Genomic DNA, 20,354 nt, shown 5'->3' with positions numbered 1-20,354 from the left:
CGATCTGTACCTGGAGTTCGGTGCACGTCCCTCGGCAACGGCTGACGCTCTGGAGAAATCTCCCAACACGCCTCTGCCCTTCGTTCTTTTTTCTTTCTTTCTCACGGCCGATATTCTCCACGCGATAAAGAACAAACTTCCGCGCGCGATGTCGTTGATTCGCGTCGACTTCTCGCATTGTCTCCTACCCTCCCCTCAACTTACCCCCTCTAGTCGAGTTGGCAACATCGGGGGTGCCTTTAGCGTTCGAGGGTGGCGATCCCGTTAGATCGTTCCGCCACTACGATCGTCCAAAGAGCAAGTTTGTAGCTAGAGAGAGACTAGAGAAGCAGAGGTATTTCTCGAAGGGTGTCGCTCTTGTCCTCTCCGGGTTCGAAGATTATCGCAGACAATAAAAGTCAGTCCGCCGTGATTCTCTCGTCGATCCTGCTCCGTACTTAGGGCAGGGGGTGGATAAGGAGTCGCAAAGAAATAGCGTATGGAGGAGAAAGAGATGTATGGTTGAAGAGAAAAGGATGTAAAGATAGGGTGAAATGGGAGAGGATTGGTGAAGAGTAGCAATAAGTACGACTGAAACGAAGAGAAACAAAGACGGAAGGGTTGGAGAAGGTGACAGGATAGGGTAGCAAGAGAAGGATCGGCTGGCTACGTTGGCGGAGTTGTTCGGTGACGACTTTACTTCTTCCATTAATCAACTCTCCCCGCTTTTGTCGCTCTTACCGTTGCCAGTGGCGTAGCACAGCCCGAAGGGAGTGGCTGGTTTAAGCCACGCTCTGTAGCCACGTTGTTCTATTGCTCTTAACGCTAATGCTACCCACCACCCGACTACCCGAAGAAAAACGAAGAAGGGTACTACTGGTGCTGGTGCTGCCTCGGAAGTACCTGTACCTGTGGGAGTTGCTAGATCGATTGGTAATTCTTGGCAAACTACTCCGCGCTGGACATTTTCGGACTTTTTCCCTCCCATGGCAAGTTTCGATTCCCTGGGATCAATCTCCGTGGCAAGATGGAAGATACTGTCTAGAAGAATTGCCTTTATACTTTGGTTTACTATCATCATTGGTTACTATCGAGTGTCTGATTGATACGTGGTTTTGAAATGTACATTGAGTACAATGTTTTTGGAACGTTTTAATACGTATAGGTGGCTACAGAGATACTTCGTTTAAGTTTAGCGTTCGATATATTTTACGTAAAGTTACATAATGGTAAAGAAATATATTTGCAACTATGTATCTTCTAACTAAAATTTTATTTACTTCTGCTAGCAAAAATTAGAATTGTAGGAGAGATTATTTCAAAATATGTGGTATTATATTTTATATATAATTCAATTTAGAAATTCCAATCTATTTACTGTATTTTAATTATCTCGCCAAATCACGTTGAAACATTTCGAAATTCAGATTTAAATATCCACCACTACTTGCACGGTAAGCAATTTCTTTTTCTCTTTCATTTTCAAATTACCATTATTCCTAATTCCGCCTCGACCTATCCACGTCATCTTAATTTTTACGTTACCAAACTTTCACGAGTAATATTTCCCTCGTTTCTCGAGACATTCTTACGTTTCCGTACCGAACGCGGCTCTCCCCTTTCGTTTCTTGGTTTTCTCTCGGTCGTCTCTTAAAACCTTCTACTCCTCACTCCTTATCCCGTTGCTCGAGCATCTTGACGCTTTAGAAAATTTTCTTGTGCTTCTTAAACTTTCCGCCAGAGCCAATTTGGCCCGCTTTACTTGCTTTGTGCGCCCGTAAAAGTTGCACGCTGTTTCTCTTCGCGGAATCCGCGAGCGTTTCATTCGCGCGACCCTTTTAAACAACTCCGTCTATCACGATTTTCGTGTTTCTCTTGCGAAACCTGAAACGTCAGAAATACGAATCGTAACTGTCGATTCGTGGTAAGTCGCTTATCTTGATGCAGAGAAAGTAAAGCTGTATTTTGAAATTTGACGGGCAATTAAGTTTTCTTGATGAAAAATCAATTGTTGAATGAACGAAGTTATTCCCAAGACAATTTTCATTTTTCATGGTCAAAAGATATTTATTATAATATTTAGTACACGACATAAATCTTTATTTAGTTTCCATTTCCTTAGTTACATTCACGAAAATTGAAAATTGCATAAACATCCGCAGTTTAACAATAACACTCCACTACACCAGTATAGTATCAAATTCCATCTTTCACTTACTTCCATCTCAAACCCTCTTCCAGCTCACTCACCACCTACACTCTCCCAAATAAGACCTATGAAGACATTCACATTTTAGTACGTTTCAATATTAACAGTATCAGTCCGGCACACATAAATTCCTTTCTCGTTACTAGCTCTGCGCGACTATCTTCTACGTCGAAGGACACGGTGTGCTCGCGAGGAAGTCCATCGGCGGCCATTCTGCAATTCAGACAAAAATAACGCTGATATCCGATCACAATAGGAGCACAATGGACACAGGGGACGATGACTAGTCGGGTTGGGGCACTCAAAGAAATTGGCTGGTGGTTTCCTGACCCCGGCCGGGCCGAGCCAGGCCGGATCTTAACGGATAGTTGAAAAGTCTGGGGGCAGGTGGCTTTCGAATCGTTCTCCGAATCAGACTGTTTCAACAGCCCTCTCTCACCTACGACTTTCGATCTTCGTGGTGCGTCGTGGGAACAGGCTAGCCGGTCATTCTTTTCACATTGCATCCGACAAAAGAAGTTACCCTCTCCTACCCGAGAGTTCCTTTAAATCCCAAATACTTTTCCCACCCTTCTGGTATGCTGTATACGCGGCCTGTTCTATCCTCCGATCGTCCCGTTCTTTTGAGAACGTAGTTCCAGAACGTTACACCCACGTACCTAGGCTGTGATCTCTTCTCCTTCTTTCTTTCTTTCCAAAGTCGAAGTTTTTTCTTGTAAACACGATTCGACGACAAGGATGAGGTTGTTATCAGGGGGTGGGAAGCGCAGCGTGCTTTTATCGAGGCTCGTTTTTCTCGCGAGCACTTCCGAACTGGCGGCTTCGGGGATCCAGATAATATCCCTCGAGATCGCTTACGATGATACTAGCGGAGATAGCGCGATCGGAGGGCTAACTGTCTGCGACTTGGCTCGGGCTGATAGTGGATTATGAGGACGGAGGGCAAGTTGCGATTGGTCCGAGGTTCTTGTAAGGTTTCTCTGAGGTTGAGGTGTTTGGGAGATTGGTAATAGCATGGCGATGCTTCTGGTCTAATTTAGTGTAATGATTGTTGCTTGATCGTAGTAGATATGAATCTTATTTTTATACTTTATTTTTTTTTTGTGGGATTGTTTCTGTGATGATTGGTTAGTTCTTCGAAATAGAAGTTTCTTATGGCTTCTTATTTATTAAACGTAATTGTTCTTAAAATAATGACTAATATGAAAATTAAGACACTACAATTTATGTCTAACGATGTTCAATCTTACGAATCGAAATGGGACTTTAAATTGAAACACAGATTCAATTCAAATATATTTATCGTTTGTTGTGTGTCCAGCATACTGTATCACGAGAGGAACTTGATATCATATGATAAGGAGTTAACTGCTATTAAAAAATGTCTAATACCGTAGTTATTAATAAATATGTTAAACAATATAATAATTCATTGTATTGTTTGTATTCACGTATCAATATATCTCTTATACGTGTAAAACCGATCTGACTCTGTTTTTTAGAAACTGCTCATTGCACAGTGTGCTCGCTGTGCATTGAATTTTTACAAATCCTTAAAGGAAAGGTTTTACGTAAAGCACAATTGGATTATTACACCCTGATAAATAGATATTGGTAGAAAAATTCCGCAACTTATCTCCATACCGCGTAACAATTTTATTCAATGTACAACAAGGCGCAACGAAGGTTTACATTACAATGTACCGCGTTCACGCGTCGTGGAAAAGGTACCATTTGAAAATAAACGAAACGAACGCGAAGTAACAATTAGTTCCCACCTTTTTTTCTCCGAATAATTCTGGTAAATCCGCGTACACGGAATTAAACGGGAAACCTACGGCACGTATATCGAAATTCATGCAGAAGAAAGCTGGATAGGTGGAAATTGCGGCGTGTACGTAATCATAACTTGAAATAGCACGTTCAGCAATAGCGGCTACAGGAGCGTCCAAGCGTAGCATTAAATTTCACGAGGAGAGAAAGCACAAAAAATGAAAAAAAAAGAAAAAAGAGAACGGGAAAGAGAGAGAAAGAGGACGCAGAGTTGGGAAGTGAAAATGCGGTGCAGTCATTCCTCCCATCGTCCAAACCTGTAAAATTTAGAAAAATAGTGGCGCATCATGAATGCAACCACTGGATACAAAGGTTTAAATGGCTAGTCAATAGTTGAAATGCCGCGAAGCTATCACGAACTTGTTTGTTCCTAAATCGTAACACTTTGCTCCTTTATTTGCTGTTGAAAAATATTCCGCGAATGTATGTATGGTATATGAGGAAAGTAGTTTGAAACTTCGTACCCGGGAATTTGTAGAATTTGTTACATTTCAGCTTGGCAAACTTTTGCTTTATCTGGTTTTTTTATTTTTGAAGTCGCCGTGTATATAACTTGTTTAATAGTGGTTGAAATTTCAAAAGAAATATTTATGTGTGTTGGAAACATTTCTAAAAATATCCTCAAATAAACTTCTCCTGTTTTCTGGTCAAAGTACATATTTGGAAACCTTATTATTAAATTTTCCATAAATGCATAAAGACAGCTTAACGCATGAGCACAATTTAATATGTGATAATATCGTGTAGAATAATAATTATTTTCTATAAATTCAAATCCGATCGATACACTCGTTCTACATACCTAGTGCACAATAAAATTACGAAAACCTTTGCACCAAAAAATATTTACAGAAGGAAAGCTACACGAACGGAAAGAACGTCGGCAAATGAAGATTAATTGTTGTAAATACGGCGATATATCACGCGGTTGAATCGTATTACTTTACGACACGGTCGTTCGTTGTTTAGATTAGAAGCACTGTTGCTTTATTAAGAACGAAGCAGTGAATAAACATTCAAAATTTGCATAAACGTTACATTATCAGATAAATGTAAATATAGTAACTTGCTATTTTATTGTGGTACAAAAACATTATTAGTATAATATGTACATCACAAATCGTATGCATAAGAAGTTCTATTCGAAGTAAAATTCGATTTCTTCTGACTTAATAAAGTTTTAAAATCCAAATGAAAGAAGAATCCATGGAATAAAATTCTTTTCACAATCACAATATGAATTCAATCGAATAATATGAATGGGCTAGAAAGAAATCAGAAAATAAATATTATGTTAACAAATATTAATCCTTAAGGGGTTGAAAGTTACCAGCTGCTACGTCACTGCGACAAATTATTACATATTTCGTTTCTTGCGACTTTGTGCGCGTTTGAGGATAATTTTTCCCGCGCATTAAGTGACGCTCGATGAATCAAGCACGTTATGCTTGCGTAACGCTAGGAGTAATCTACGATGCTTGCTGAACTAGATAGATAAGCATTCATTCGTGGGCTGAGTGACACGCTTAGGTTGAAGACTTCATTTTGTAACAATAACGCATAGTTTGAGATATTTGGAAAGTTATACAGTGCGGTTGCGTACGTATGAGAAGCAAATTAATTGACAATAGTCAATGAAAATACATCTCTATTGATAAGTACTATCGCATATAATAGTATCATGGATGAGATGGTAATTGGCTGGGATTATTAGAGAGATGATTAATGAATGAAAATTTTATATTCGTAAGGAGCAATTCGTTAAAAAATGATACCTCGAATGTTTCGTATATTATATGCATTCTCTACATAGAATTTTGTTCATCTTATTATAAGTTTTGGAAAGCGTGCATTTTTATACCTCCAAATTTCCCATGAATGCATAAACATCCTAATTTTATATGTTAATTAAAAAAAAATCTTAATTTTTTATCAGCCACTTTGTCCCCTAATTTACATGCATACTTTTCTGTCTTCTCGGCGTTTAACTGGGCTGCCACAAAACACTTTATACCCTGTTAACTAGCGGCACCATATTGGATATCCCAGTGGCGACTGTTTACGCGTCGATAGCAGGACATTCCTTCTACTATAATATATTCACGGAAACGTGTAATTTGTTAAGGCCCGCACCGCCGTTTATTTTATAATGGAACAATTAAATTGAGGGTGTTTAACGCGAGATAAAATAAATTGGTGGCGGTGATGCGTATTCAACGATGCACAAGCCCATCGAAGTTATCTTTGAATTGCCGTTGCTGCTCGTTGCCGGACTTTAATGACCCGCGATCACAGGGCATAAGGGAATTTTTGTTACAAACCACTGGGAAGAATTCTTCTGCTAAATCGTTTATTGGAAATATTGGTTTCGTGATGTGATACCGTTGAAACCCTGGATAAGAAACACACAGAGATTGCACTTTAATAGTACAATATATTTTATTTCAGCAAACATGTCTTATACGGAACAGATTTACAACAGCGTTTGCAAAGAGAGAAACTTCAGAGAGTATTACGTGGTATCCAGCGCACGGTATTGAGTTTGATAATAATCTGATGAAAGAAGTTTTAGAAATGTGTGATATATATCACACACTTCTCATACTTATATATATATATATATATATATATACAGTGATTACAAGAGTCTATTTGATTCATCCAGTAATTTTATATTTTTAGTGAGACTCTTTAGTGAGACTGAGAATTTTATATTTTTTTATATATTTAGTAACCTTATTCATACCTATTTAATAAAAAAAAAAAAAAATAGGTTGGTCTATTTTGACAAATATTTAAATGTATAATTCTATTTTACCTTACAATAGAAGTTTAATCATGTAAAGAGAAAGTACATTGAAGAAAATAAATTATTCTTGCTACTATGGGAAGTAAGAAAGAATGATTAAAAGTTTATATGATATTGAAAAATTGTTATAACAGTGTTAATATATTACATATGTATTACTAAAATTCCAGCACAATAACAATTTTTCATTAAAATATTAAATATTCTAATAGCCAGATATTACCGTGGTACATAAATCAATTCAGGTCAAATGTAGATCAGGTATTATGTTTAAATAAATTCAACAAACAGAAACAGTTTATCAAGCAAATACTGCCAGAAAAATCCACACTATAAATATTTTTAGTGAAAACAAACAAAAAGACAATAATTTTACACTGGAATACAAAAATATGGATATACAAATATCCAGAAATGTAAAAATGTTTTTTAAATGTACAGACTTATTATCATTTTTCGAGGAAAAAGAATATCAGATATATGTAAATGTTTCTCTTATATTTATTTCATCAATTTTAATTTGTTCCCAAGATTTAATCTTTATCTTTTTTCTTTTCATTTTCGGAAACTACAAAAAGCAAAAATAGTAGAATAATACGCAATAACGTAGAAGTTTAAAGATCAGGAAAACATTTTTCAAAAATGGCCTAAGTGTAAAAATGATACAGTTGCATTTATTTCAACTTGTTTTTCCTCCAGTAACGATAAATATTCGCCTGCGTCAAGGTAACAATACGGTATTTACAACACAGTGAAGCGTTTAAAATTACATGAACGTGCTACGAGACGCCGTGTTTTAATGAATGCGAATGCAAGGAATCAAGATACCGTGACCCGCTGATTTGTGTTCCGCAAAGCAGAAAAAAGCCTGAACTACCGCGTAAAAATGAACCTCGTAATTCTAATTCCGAGCGTATTGCGAGCTTTGTTCTATGTGAAGTAGACCAAAAAGAACAAAAAATCCGTGTTGTTTGAAAACGTTATTTTCACTGAGTGATTTTCGACGTTGGTTTCAATATAGTGTAGGGGAATAGAATATTTTGGTACAAAATATTTACATACGTGTTATGTGGTGATAGAAATATGTGGTATAGCAATTCTAAATGTAGTAATTTAAATTACTTAAATTATTAAAATTTGGTAGCAAGCTGGAGCAAGCTAATGTAACTACCTATTTTTCAGCTTATTATTAGAATATTATGATATTGAGAAATTGTATTCGTAGACGTAATGAATACCTTCTGAACCTGTCTTATACATATAATTTTATATCCAATTACATATCTCTGGATCGAATATAATTTTCTATAACTCTCTTTGGCCTAGTCCCGTTTTCCCTGTCATTTTTCTAACGTCAAAATTATATATTCAGTTTGCACAAAATATAAAAACTTATCAGTATGCATGATTTCTTGTTTTAATTCTACGTAAGACACCTTCTTAAGATATTATCGATTCTTTTAGCCTGCTAAAATGAAAGCGTCTAAAATATAAAAGCTCGAGGGTCAATGTAACCTTAAATTATTCTTCATTAACATCTGAAACGAATTGTCAACTCCCGAATCATTTATATCTAGGATGTGATAACTTATTCATTTGAAAACACTCTATCTCCAATGTGTCAATCATATCTATTCTTAAAACCTACTTTATTAAAATGAAATTGATGTTATTAAGTCATAATACGAAAATTGAAAAGATTTCTTACCATCAATGAGAACCGACTCAATATCACTTCACAAATTAAAAATAAGAAAATATCGACAATATTTACAAGTACCACGATAAACCAAAACGAGATTCGTAAATGCAATTCGTCATTGCGTCAAATATTATCTTTCTGTCTTTTGATCAAGATTGACAAGTTGATTATCAATCCGATATCGATTTATTCGACTCTTATAAGCTTATCGACCGTACGATTCACTACAAGTAGATACGTGCTTTTGGCTTAGCGAGATTTTAGCGGTAAATCCGAATTTACGAAGAATCCAGGAGGTCCATGGGTTCTCACGGAATTTATGCACAGTCCTTTCGTTCGCGCGGTTATGCAGCTAGCTGCTGCCATTGTTAAGCTTTTCTTCGGTAAAGCAGCGCATGCATTGGTCTTTGTAATGCATAGTAATCGATAGACGGTTGCTTTCAGGATACACTTTCCAAAGAACTACTTGTTTGCCTGTTTCGATGTTACGCGAATTCTGCGCGCCATCAATTACGATCTTTGAATCCGATCGAATTGTAACAACCACTTAGCAGTTATACCGCGTGCTCCACGAATTTCATGGAAATTACTATTTTATTATTTATTATTTATTACCTAAACTATTTATTCAAATTATTATTAGCAAATAAGAATGTTATTATAGAATATCATATTATGATATATAATATTTATACTATTTATATATGTTTAAAAGAATATCTAAGTTACATATACTTAAAGAAGAATAGGCCAGAGATTTTTGAAATTTTTCAAATAATAAAATAGATACACAAGATTTGACAATTACGTTCGTCAATTTTGCTATTTTGAATTAGCTATTAGAAAGTGTACTTCATCTTATAATTATATGCTACTATACACATAATTGTATTGATTACGAATTAATTGAATATGAATTGAAATTATTATGGATCTCTTTACCCATAATTTTTCTATTTCTTATCAAGAGGAAAGAAGTGTTTGAAAATTTTTAAACGTTACTCCTATTTATCTAAAATATTTTGTTACATGTTTTTAACAGTTTTGATACATGCAAGTAACAAAATTGGTTTACTTTAAGTACTTTACTAAAGTTTAGCTGTATCTAAAGTATTCCCTAATTACAGTTACTTAAACCACTTTCCTCTCAAGATTTTGAATGCAGAAATGTTTCGAACACTAATAAAAAATCGTTTAAGGAAACATCGTAACAGTCCATTTGGTAAGAAGAGCTTAGGTTACAGGATTCTGCATAGAATTTTTCGAAACACAGCCTGTTATTTCCTTGTGATATTGCCGCAACCTCAGTAACCCTTTTGTCTAAGATAACAGAGCACCGAGATCGTTTTGTCAGCATCCTCTCGACGATGTCGGGAACGTGAGATCGTTATTTCATTATGGTTAATTTGAGACTGAGTGCGCTCATGGGGGGAGGCGTCCAACGAGATAACAGAGGGATTCTCATCATTAGAGGGACGCATCTAGTGAAGATTAACGAGCGTCGCAACGTACGACGTTACGACGAATAATATTTATTTATATTTATTTTTTCTTTCGCAATTTTCATGGACCACGAATAGAAAATTTATATTGCTGTCTTCTGTAATGCACACAAGAAAAAATAAAGGAATATGCCCAGCTCACTAATTACAATTTAAATTTATTTAACTACAATAGAATGTAATGTATATAAAAATTTGTTTTCTCCTGAAAAGATATTAATCATGTAATTTTTATTTTACACAGTGTTTCTAAGAATAAATACAAGAGTACAGTGCATATTCCACAATATATTACAATTTTTAGAATTTTGTGGAAATGTGAAAACACATCGTCAATTTGTAACTGTTGTTTTAATTCTTTAATTATAGTAAGAGATATTAAGAGATGATGTGGTTTTTACTAATTGTTGCAAAATGAGATATGAAAAGGCTATTATATTAAAATACCTATTTAAAAGATATTTACCATTTTTATAAATGGAATAAATCAATATACTTGTTTTACGAACAGTACAATATGAGATCAATGGAAGATTGCGTTCTTTTCTAGATTTTTAATTAACACGTTTACATGAAGTACCGTAGCTATGTATTTTTTATTTCAACGTGATGAACTGACGATCACAAAATTACTCTTTACGCATTTTACTAATAATAGGAAAATATTGACAAAGAGAACAAAGAGAACGTAGCCCACTTTGTTGCAGCTCAAAATAAAACAGAGATAATTTTGCATATTTCGATTGACATTAATGGCTCTGGTAAATCGAATTCCATAAAATATTCGAGTATTCTAGTATTTCATTTAAAAGTGCAAATGACATCAAGAATTACTAAATACTCATTTACCTGTTTGCTTAAATAGTAGATTAAAAGATAATAGAAGAATAGATAATAGAAGATCAAATAATATATCATTTAACATAAATTATGAACAATCATCAGTTTTAAAACTCGATCGAAACTGTTTCAATTTTAATGAACTTTCTTTAAATCGAAACTTAACAAACTAGATGGTATACGATGGAACGTAAGATAGCGTATGCGTAGCACGTAAAAAATGTCGCGCATTATGCGATAGTCTATTCATAACGATGGGTCGCGTCGGGAGTAAGAGAATTTCGTAACTATCGTCACCGAATTTTGCATGGAAAGCGCAGAACGAACGCGTGATGACGCGGTTGATTTACGAGCGTGTATCCCGTGACGCGAACAATTTTTCTCGCGCGATAGCCTTCATAAGCAAATGAAGCGTTATTAACTTCTTATGTAGCCGAGTCTCGCGAACAATGCCTCGAGAATTACGTAAAGCCGACGAAGAAAGGTAGTGGTTACCGGTTGTCGAGTTATCGATCCATCGTCATTCCGTTGCCCTTTGCGCGCCTCTAGGTAAGTAGGTAACTGGAGTTCCAGACTGTGAAATAACATGACCATAGTGTGACGCGGTGCGATTCGCTGCTTCACGCAGAACATGTATTTTAAATCGGAGAAATATCCTAGAATGGTACTATACGAGAAACTTAGTGGAAAAGTGGCACAGATGATGAAAACTTTTAATTTGAAAGAAATTGTGGGTAGAGAGAAACTTTAACAGGAAAATTTGAACGTCTCCGAACATTAAGCACACTACTATACCGAAGATTTCAGTAATATCTTATGGTATATAATTCTAAACTCTCATAATTCCTATAAAAAGTCTCAATAATTTCATTGAAAATTTGGTAATTCACGAATTTAGAAATTAGAAGTCTAATTAAGGCAGAAACTAACTTTTCATTTAGGAATACTTGCAAGTACCTCTTTTGTGAATTAATAATTTCAACGATCAAATCCTGTCTTCGATAATCATCTAACAGCAAAATTTTAGATATTACTTTTTTTTTTAAATAATCTGCTGCGTGTGGTTATCGAGAACACTAAATCGTGTTTTTAATTCTTCAATACACGTTGCTGAGGTTATTGAGAAGTGGTGCTCTTGGCCATTATCCAAAATATGTATTCTCAGGTTTACGTGAGCCCTACCTTATAACTGCATGATAGTGAAAACTTTCTAATTAAAATATAATAAATATACAGTGAGATTTCATTAAAAAAAGAAAATTTTCATAATTTCTGTTCTCCTGAAATGAAGAGTTTCTCTCCCTCGTTTTTTTATAACGTTAAATGGAATGAAAATATTTTAGGTACTCAAAAATGGTACATTATAGTTGTAATGAATGTATGAAATGTATTTCTTATTTTTTTTTTCTTTTTGCTCATTCTCATTTCGTAATAGAATATAAAAAAAACTAACACACGGTAAAAATACACGTACCTGAAATCCCAATTTCACAGTTCAGCGCAGTTCATAGTGCTGCTATCTCTGAACTTAATTCTCACAGCGTTTCCTTCACGCCATAAATTCGTCAAGTCAATTAAGCATTGAAATTGTTGAATTCTATCTTACGACAAAATGATATTACCGAATAAATGTAGTTACAAGTAATATCTCTAATCTCGATTCCTATATAATTTACAATTAAACGAAGAGAATATGAAATTGATCTATTGCCTCATCTTTTGTTTCTAAAAATACAAATAATATCTAAAAATATATATTCAATAGATATATTCACACCTGCATTTATATTTCATTAAATAAATGTAATAAAATCTATCCAATCCAAGGACTAACTTATTCCATTTCTCTATAACTACATATCTTCTATACACAAGATTACTATATTCGTCATATAAAGCTCTAAGCAAAGTCTAGAAAAGATAGAAAGAAATAGCTATATAATTATATAAGTTGAAAATAAAATATGATACATATGATATAATAATACGAAATATAATAATATTATATATAATAATAATATAATATGCAATAATAATATAATACGAATAAACATAGAATCTTTTCTCAATAGTTTGTCATATCTTCCCAAATCCATATTGTCTAATATAACTTGATAGACCAAAACTTATTCAGTATAAAGTCGGACAAAAGTCGAAACGTTATTTCTCAACTTATTGACGTATTTACGTTCAACATGGGATCACTGTGTCCATCGTGTGAAGCTGTCTTGAAAAATTAGCCACAAGTCTAGTGATGAGGATAAGCTCTGCGTTCATATGTTTGGCCTCGTGTCGAAACCTATGATTGGATGAATTTCTCTGTCGAGCAATAGGGTTACAAACCCGACGCCAATATTGGTTTGCAGGATTGGCTGATCAAGTCGTGTTCCCGCACGAGATCTTGTTTGTCCCACGTGGCTTTTATATTGAATTGCCAGTATTCCTTGCGAATCCTACAAATTCTTTGGTAAATTGGATTAGACGGCATCTTTCGAGAAAAGTATGTACCGTTCTAATCGCTAGATGTCTAGCATCCATGTCCTTCCATATTATGCTAGAGATATACTAACAGATCGACAATCAGAAATGTCAATTTCTATTTAACATTTCATACTGAAATTATATTGTATTATATAGGGATAATAATATATTTCTAAGCAAACTTATGATTAATAAGATCATTTACAGAAAACATAAGTAGTTTGAAATTAGCTGAGAACATGAGAAATTTGTAACCATATGGAAATTACTTTAACTAAATGATATACTGTTTTAGTATAATAGAAAGATGTGCATTTAAAGTCTTACTTAAAAAAAAACAATATTTTATTAATTTATTTATGATTATATAAATTATTCATAATTTATAATTTATTTATTTATAATTTATATTAATTTATTTATTTATTAATTTATGAATTTATATTATATATTTATATTTATATGAATATATATTTACAATACTTAATTTTTGAATTTCTGCTTCGCGTTTTTCATGTTTTCATATGGGAATAGAATTATTGAAAAGTTTGGGAGAAGGCGAAAGGAATTGAAAGAACAATTTCATCTTCGACAATTTATCGAACCCTTTGACGCGACTCCTCTTCACTTTCGACAGCTGAACACTTTGCCTCCCATATTGAAGAAAATGGAAATCACTCAACACATCAAAGAAAACGCGTTCTTTGTATTATATTATTGGGACGATGAAAACAGCGACTAAAAGATCTCTCCAATATTTGAATATGAAGAATGCAGTATCAGAATCTCCACTGCTGTCCATTTTTATATTAACATTTGTAAAATAAATATATCTGATTTACCATACAATTTTGATTTGATTTACCATACAAAATTAGATTTTTGCAATAAAATCGTCATTTTGAATAAAAATTGTTCTTCTGCTTGTTAGATAGCTAAGAAAGGCACTATATAACAAATTATACACTTAATAATTCCTACTAAAAATTAATTACAAGAAATTTGAGTTTACGAGAATGAAATCCAATCTGGTCGAAATTGATTTGCTGCATTATTTTTTAATTCTGTGATTGTAGAAGTTCCCAATTAAGAAACTACCCTGTTAAATGTTTAAAGAACCTCATCCAGAAAAAATAAATATTAGCATTACCAAAAGATGAAGTTTAGGAAAGTCTTCAAATATAATCTTCACCGGCATGATCTTAATCTCTGTGATACGCATAAGCAACAAGCTACGCCTCGATACGTTTCCATCGCATCCATCCATGATGTATGTCGGCGACATTTCGTGCATCTCGGATACCTATCGAGAACATCGATATCCCTCGCAGAGAATTCAATCACCTTCATCGAATATTCCGTGTCTACTTTAGTCTGCCTCCAAGTCTTAACCCACTGTCTGCAATTAACGAACAGAGACGGCAGATGCGAATGATAATAGTCAAGGGAACATTGTCAACTTAGACAATATTAATTCAAAGCGTAATGCTAAAATTTATAATTATATTTCTTCAAGCGGATAGCGACGCAAGAAGTCCCAGAGAATGAAGCTCGGTTCTTGCACGCATTTATACACGTTCCAAGCTTATGTGCATGCAATCTGAACGTTCCGTACAACCCCAGAGTAGTTTCACCGAGTTTCAGTTTTGGATTGTCCGACAGAATGTGTTCGGGCTCTTTAATAGATTTCCCAAAGTGACGCGCGAACCCCATTAAAATTTCACCGTATAACAAAATATTCCTGGAGCTCTAGATTCAGCTACCATTTCTTTATCCCTTTCACCAACGTGCACGCCTTGATCGACAGTCTGATTGAAAGTTACTTTCGGAAATAAACGCGCAGCCTCGATCGTTACGATCGAAGCTTTTACACAATTATTGGCACGCGATCGATTTCGTCCTCTTGAATAAATGAAAAAGTTGTTTGGCTGAAAAAGTAATTTTAGGTTACCGGTGACCCCATATGGAGTGCGTTCGATAGATAGCTAGATCAATTTAAGAAGCGTTATTTTGAAGTAATCTGACAGGCTACGTGAAATACAATAAATTGGAGAAGAATTTAAACATTAAATAGTGTAATATCCTTCGTGAAAGACGAAAAATGAAGAGTGATCGGCACTGGGAGAAATACGTTTCTCGGGAAATCGATATGGCACAAAAAAGTTTCAACTGGAAAATTATTAATAATTCAAAAGTTTAATCATAAAAAATTTCTCTTACGACTTGGTAATACTCTTTGCTCCAGTAGTCGTTATCCTAGTAAAATATTGTTTATGTACATATTATCGTAAATAAAAGTGAAGAATTCCATGAATGACGACTGCTTGAAAAATAAAGATGTTCTTTATAATCATTGTGTTGTAATGTAAAATAACGTACTCAAAAAGAACAATTTTCTCAAATATGAAATTACACTTTCAAATTCGAACATCATTTGTAATCTAAATTGTTTTATAATTGAAATATTTTACTATTCAAAGAGAATGATAAATGTGTACGATTTATAAATGAGATCCACTTTTCTTTATTCAACACAATTCATTATTTGAAAATGACTGCAAATGCTTGAAATTTCGATGATATCAAATTTTCTCGTATCAAATACAAAAATTAACCAACTTTTTCCGATAAAAATCATCGTAAGTTACAAAACATTCATAGAAATTTCCCAAGTACACCAGTTAAACAATCTAAAGCACCGTTTAATAATCTAAAAATCCGGGCGGAAAGTGATCCTTCACACGTTCCTGAGCGGCTGGCGAACGTTACAAGCCGCTGCACACCGCTCAACACCAGGAACTAGAGAAAATTACCTTGCACACCCGTCACGACAGCAACAAGTGCAAAATAAATCGCGGCCAATCGTGGCAGCCGGCTAACTGACCCAATTGCCAGCTACGGCTCTTCCTTCCTTCGGTGGGAAGAGATTTAATCCGGTTTCCAGGCGAATCCGCGACTCGACTAGGCCATCCACGAAGGAGGCGTAAATCAAAATTTCATGCAGATATTTTCTACTTCTTGTGGAAGGATCTTCAGCACGTTTTCTAGTGCGCACGTGTAGCTCGACTGTTCCTGAGCTTCGGCACGTTCGCGATCGAAAACGTAAAAACGATCTTTGAAAGTTTATCACCAAAGAGGTGTGGGTCCATGGAGCCAGATGTCGCGAACCTGGACGCACGTGTTTTCACCGATTCTTCGACAGTTTCTCCCCGGCAATTGCATATTAAATGCATCCGTATTTCCTCTGCGCCGTTTACCGTTGTCTTCCCTCTCTCTCTCTCGCTCTAGTTCGCCTGGTATCCGATAGGATAGCGCGATGAAATATGGCCGTGCCATAAGAGAACCGCCAGCGCGAAAACACTATCGCTTTCCAATAGTACGTTAGGCAAGACCGAATGGAGCAGGAATATGCGAGGCTGTTCTCTTCGCGACACCGAACGGAGAGAACGATCAACCGGGGCGAACGCAAGGCGTGAGAAGAGGGGAAATAAGCGAAGAAACTGAAAATATCGTTCACGTTTGCGGCGCTTTCCCAGCCATATGGCGACCTGCGTATATCATATTAGAAGCCAATTTTTAACTCGGTGGGGGCACATTTCACGCGAAACTGCCGGTTATAACCGGTCTCTCGCTAAAAATCCAATGAATTGATAGGAGAGAACCTGGTCGAACGGGGGAGTGAGAGTAGTCGAATGGCCGTTTGAGGGAACGAAAAAACTGGCGGCCGACTTTTCTTCGGCTTCTCTGACCAAAGGGAAACGACCGCAATATCTTAGGGTGGAAAGTACACACGGACTCTGGTGGCAAAGACCCGGTTGCTTCAAATAAATCTCTCGCTAGCCTCGACCCTCCACCTTGCCCCCTTCCCCTCCTCCCATCCTTCTTCACCATGCTCGCCACTCTTTTTTCTCTTCCGCTCCCGACCTTCCATTCTTCTCTACCGCCTTCCCTTTCCCTTTTCATTACAACCATTATAAATATTGTCTTTGAAGGCGACGCTTCTTTAAACGAATGGCCGCTCGATCACCGTGCTCGTTGGTACTGTCTTGTAATGGAGTTTCGTGGTGGGGATGAATTTGTGGATTTGGAGAACGATTACACCGAGATTTATACCTGCAGTGTTACGAAATTGTTGGTTTCCGGTCTATCTGGCTTCTGAATCTGCCATGAAGGACTGTGAAACGTACTTACTTTGTCACTATTTCTGATAATTTTCAAGGAAGGAAGCTTGTTAACGTTTCAAGTACACCAACTATAGTACAAATTTATATTTCAAGTTATATTCTCTCAAGTTATATATTCTTATTAAGTTATATTGTCTACCTTATCCTCATTTTTCTCTTATAACCCTGCTGTTATGACGATGCCTGTGATATTAAAAAAGAGTACAACGTTATTATTACAGAAAAATATTCTTTACTTTACTATATGTGTTAATAGAACTTCTTTTAATATTATTCAATTACTTTAATTTGTATTGTTACTATGATATAACAAAATTTTACTGCTCATTAAAATACATTTACATGTCTACTTTAATATAACACCCTTAATGAATCTGTATAAATATTCTCGAGCTGTTTCGTCAACTGACGAACATTATTATCCCTTCGCCCCTCTTGGTTCGCTGGCCACTAAGCCTTGTTTTGCTAACTGGCCGCGAATTCTCAGAAGTATGATGCGTAGCTTTCAACTAATGATATAATATGTGAAAATAAGGAAATATAAATGTTTCCTTATTTTAAACTACTAATGAAAGAACATAATTTCATCCGCGTTTTAATACGAGGACTATCAAAGTAATAAAATTAATTCGTAAATTCTTCTTCAAAATTAATTAGAATGCTTTATTTTCTGGAGTTTCCTAAATTACTTTTCCTAATACATGTCTTTCCTCTTACATTCTCTCTGCATTGCCACTTCCCATGTATCTTTTTATACGCGTTTCGTTTTGATTACTTCGATCCAGGTTTTACACCTAATTCGTTAGTAGCTGTAATATCAAGAGAATACAAATACAAATGAGTTTATAATAGGTATCAAATTTGCTAATATTAGCATAGTACCTGCAACGTTAATGTAATACTAAATAACATGCATTAGCTAATCAACTATAAAATACAATTAAAGAATACAATATATGTTGTTAAACGCAAATAGAGTACTTGATTAGATAGTTGGTAATTTCAAGACTATAGGATATTGTCTAATGGCATTTAAACATGTGTACGTATCAATGGGTTGCATAATAATTAACGAGAATTCGTATTAAAATTTCGCATTAGCAGCACGTGTACATTATTCTCACCAGAATAATAATCCTGAGCACGCTGCTTAAATAACAAGCGGATAATTGTTGTACAAGGTACACATGCAACTGGGATGCTACTTGTTACACAGCCACAGTGATCATATTAATTTAATGCGACATTCATTAGCGTATACACGAATAAAAAATATTTAGCTAGTATACATTACGTGAATGGATAATATATGGATATGCAACAGTGTCACATATCATAATCTTACACAACATGCCGTGCATTATCATTTTTAAATAATTACATTCGTAAACCTTTATAAAGTCGAAGTTTATAAACTTTTGAGAAAGTGATATGGAAATATAATGTAGATTAGATATAAAATCTATAATATAATAATACTAGTAGAAATACTAGAACATGCGTACTCGTCTATTTAAAATAAATGCTATAGCTCAATCTATTATTTCTTTTTAATAAAATAATTTTTCAATCGTATACTATAGATTTTAGTGCAAAAAAAATACTGAATTGAATGTATATAAAGAAAATTCATAACTTTGTTGACTAGTATAATTTCTAGACTTCAATTTACTACATAGACTTATTTCAATTCAGCAGAGAGAATATTTAAATTCAGTTACTGGATGTTTATTAATAATTTCTATTCTAATATAAAATATTCTGTATATAATTATTCATACAATATTCAGATACTAAAATATACATTATAATATAGACAAAATCATGTAATCTGTATTTTAATACTTTTCTCTGTATTTTATTAAGAAATATCTGGAAGTTGGTATTGTGCATAATGTATAATGTATTTAGGAGTCGTTATTTTGTATATTTAATATATTTAGAAGAACTTAAATAAAATAATTCGATAGATATTATATCTCATTGGTATATCTCAAGACACAATATGTGGATTTCTATTAAGATGTACTTGCAAACGATTTGACTTAAACGAGGCCGATTAATTCGGACTAATTGTATAGTTTGAAACAAGCTATTAGATCCTATTTGAGAGATTGTGATTTCCAATTATTAACAAGTAACTTAGTAATTGGATCAAGATGCGGTTTGCTAGGGAAACTAACAATGCCATTTTCTAACCAGCTGATTGCCTTGGAAATATTGTCCTAACTTCGCGTAATTTACCTTACTAATTAATCTCCAAATTATAGTGCAAGATATTTTCCATTCGATTTATTGGATTTTCATTGATGCCAATCTCAGTTATTTAATACACTTAAAAGTTAACTTTAATTTGATTTATATCCTTTTATTCAATCAATTCTCCAATTTTATTCGATTCTGTTCCCATGAAGAGCTATGAATGTCTTCAAAGTCTTAGTGTATTGGTCCTAATCTTACTGTATCGATCCTAATCTCGTCATTTAACATATTTAACATTTTGTTGAATTCAATTATGTCATATTTTATTCAATAATTCAAACTATTAAAATTTTTTAAATTCTTCCTTGCTAAGAAGTATAGGCGGTAGCCATTTGATATTTAAGAGTTTAGGCGAAAATATTCGTTATTTTCGTTGACTTTTATCCGTTTTATTTGTTGTACTTTTCTATTATTATTAGGTAGGTTATTTCTATTTTTGCACAATAGGATAATCATTACGAAAAGAAAAGAACATTGGGGAAGCACCTGATCGGCAAGAGGATGATCCGGGTTCGAATTCCGATCAAGCAACTCCCGATCGGCTTAGACTTAT

General features: G+C 34.6%; 1 protein-coding gene across 2 annotated transcripts in view; it reads right to left on the bottom strand.

Moving 5' to 3' along the window:
* Nucleotides 1–20,354, bottom strand: part of LOC138183592 (neurotrimin) — a 361,055-nt gene that overhangs the window by 29,242 nt on the left and 311,459 nt on the right. The window contains exon 11 of one of the 2 annotated variants that reach the window (XM_069120758.1): nt 2,337–2,401. The exons of the other annotated variant lie outside the window; for it this stretch is intronic. Within the exon in view, the coding sequence (XP_068976859.1) occupies nt 2,352–2,401 (50 nt within the window). The 3' untranslated portion in view covers nt 2,337–2,351. Of the gene's footprint in view, nt 1–2,336; nt 2,402–20,354 lie in introns of those variants that run through there. 2 annotated transcript variants of the gene reach the window in all.

Source organism: Bombus flavifrons, chromosome 9 (genome assembly GCF_040668555.2).
Source record: "Bombus flavifrons isolate JBK064 chromosome 9, iyBomFlav1_principal, whole genome shotgun sequence".
In the NCBI taxonomy this organism is placed as follows: Eukaryota; Metazoa; Arthropoda; class Insecta; order Hymenoptera; family Apidae; genus Bombus; species Bombus flavifrons.
This window is presented reverse-complemented; position numbering and strand designations above follow the sequence as displayed.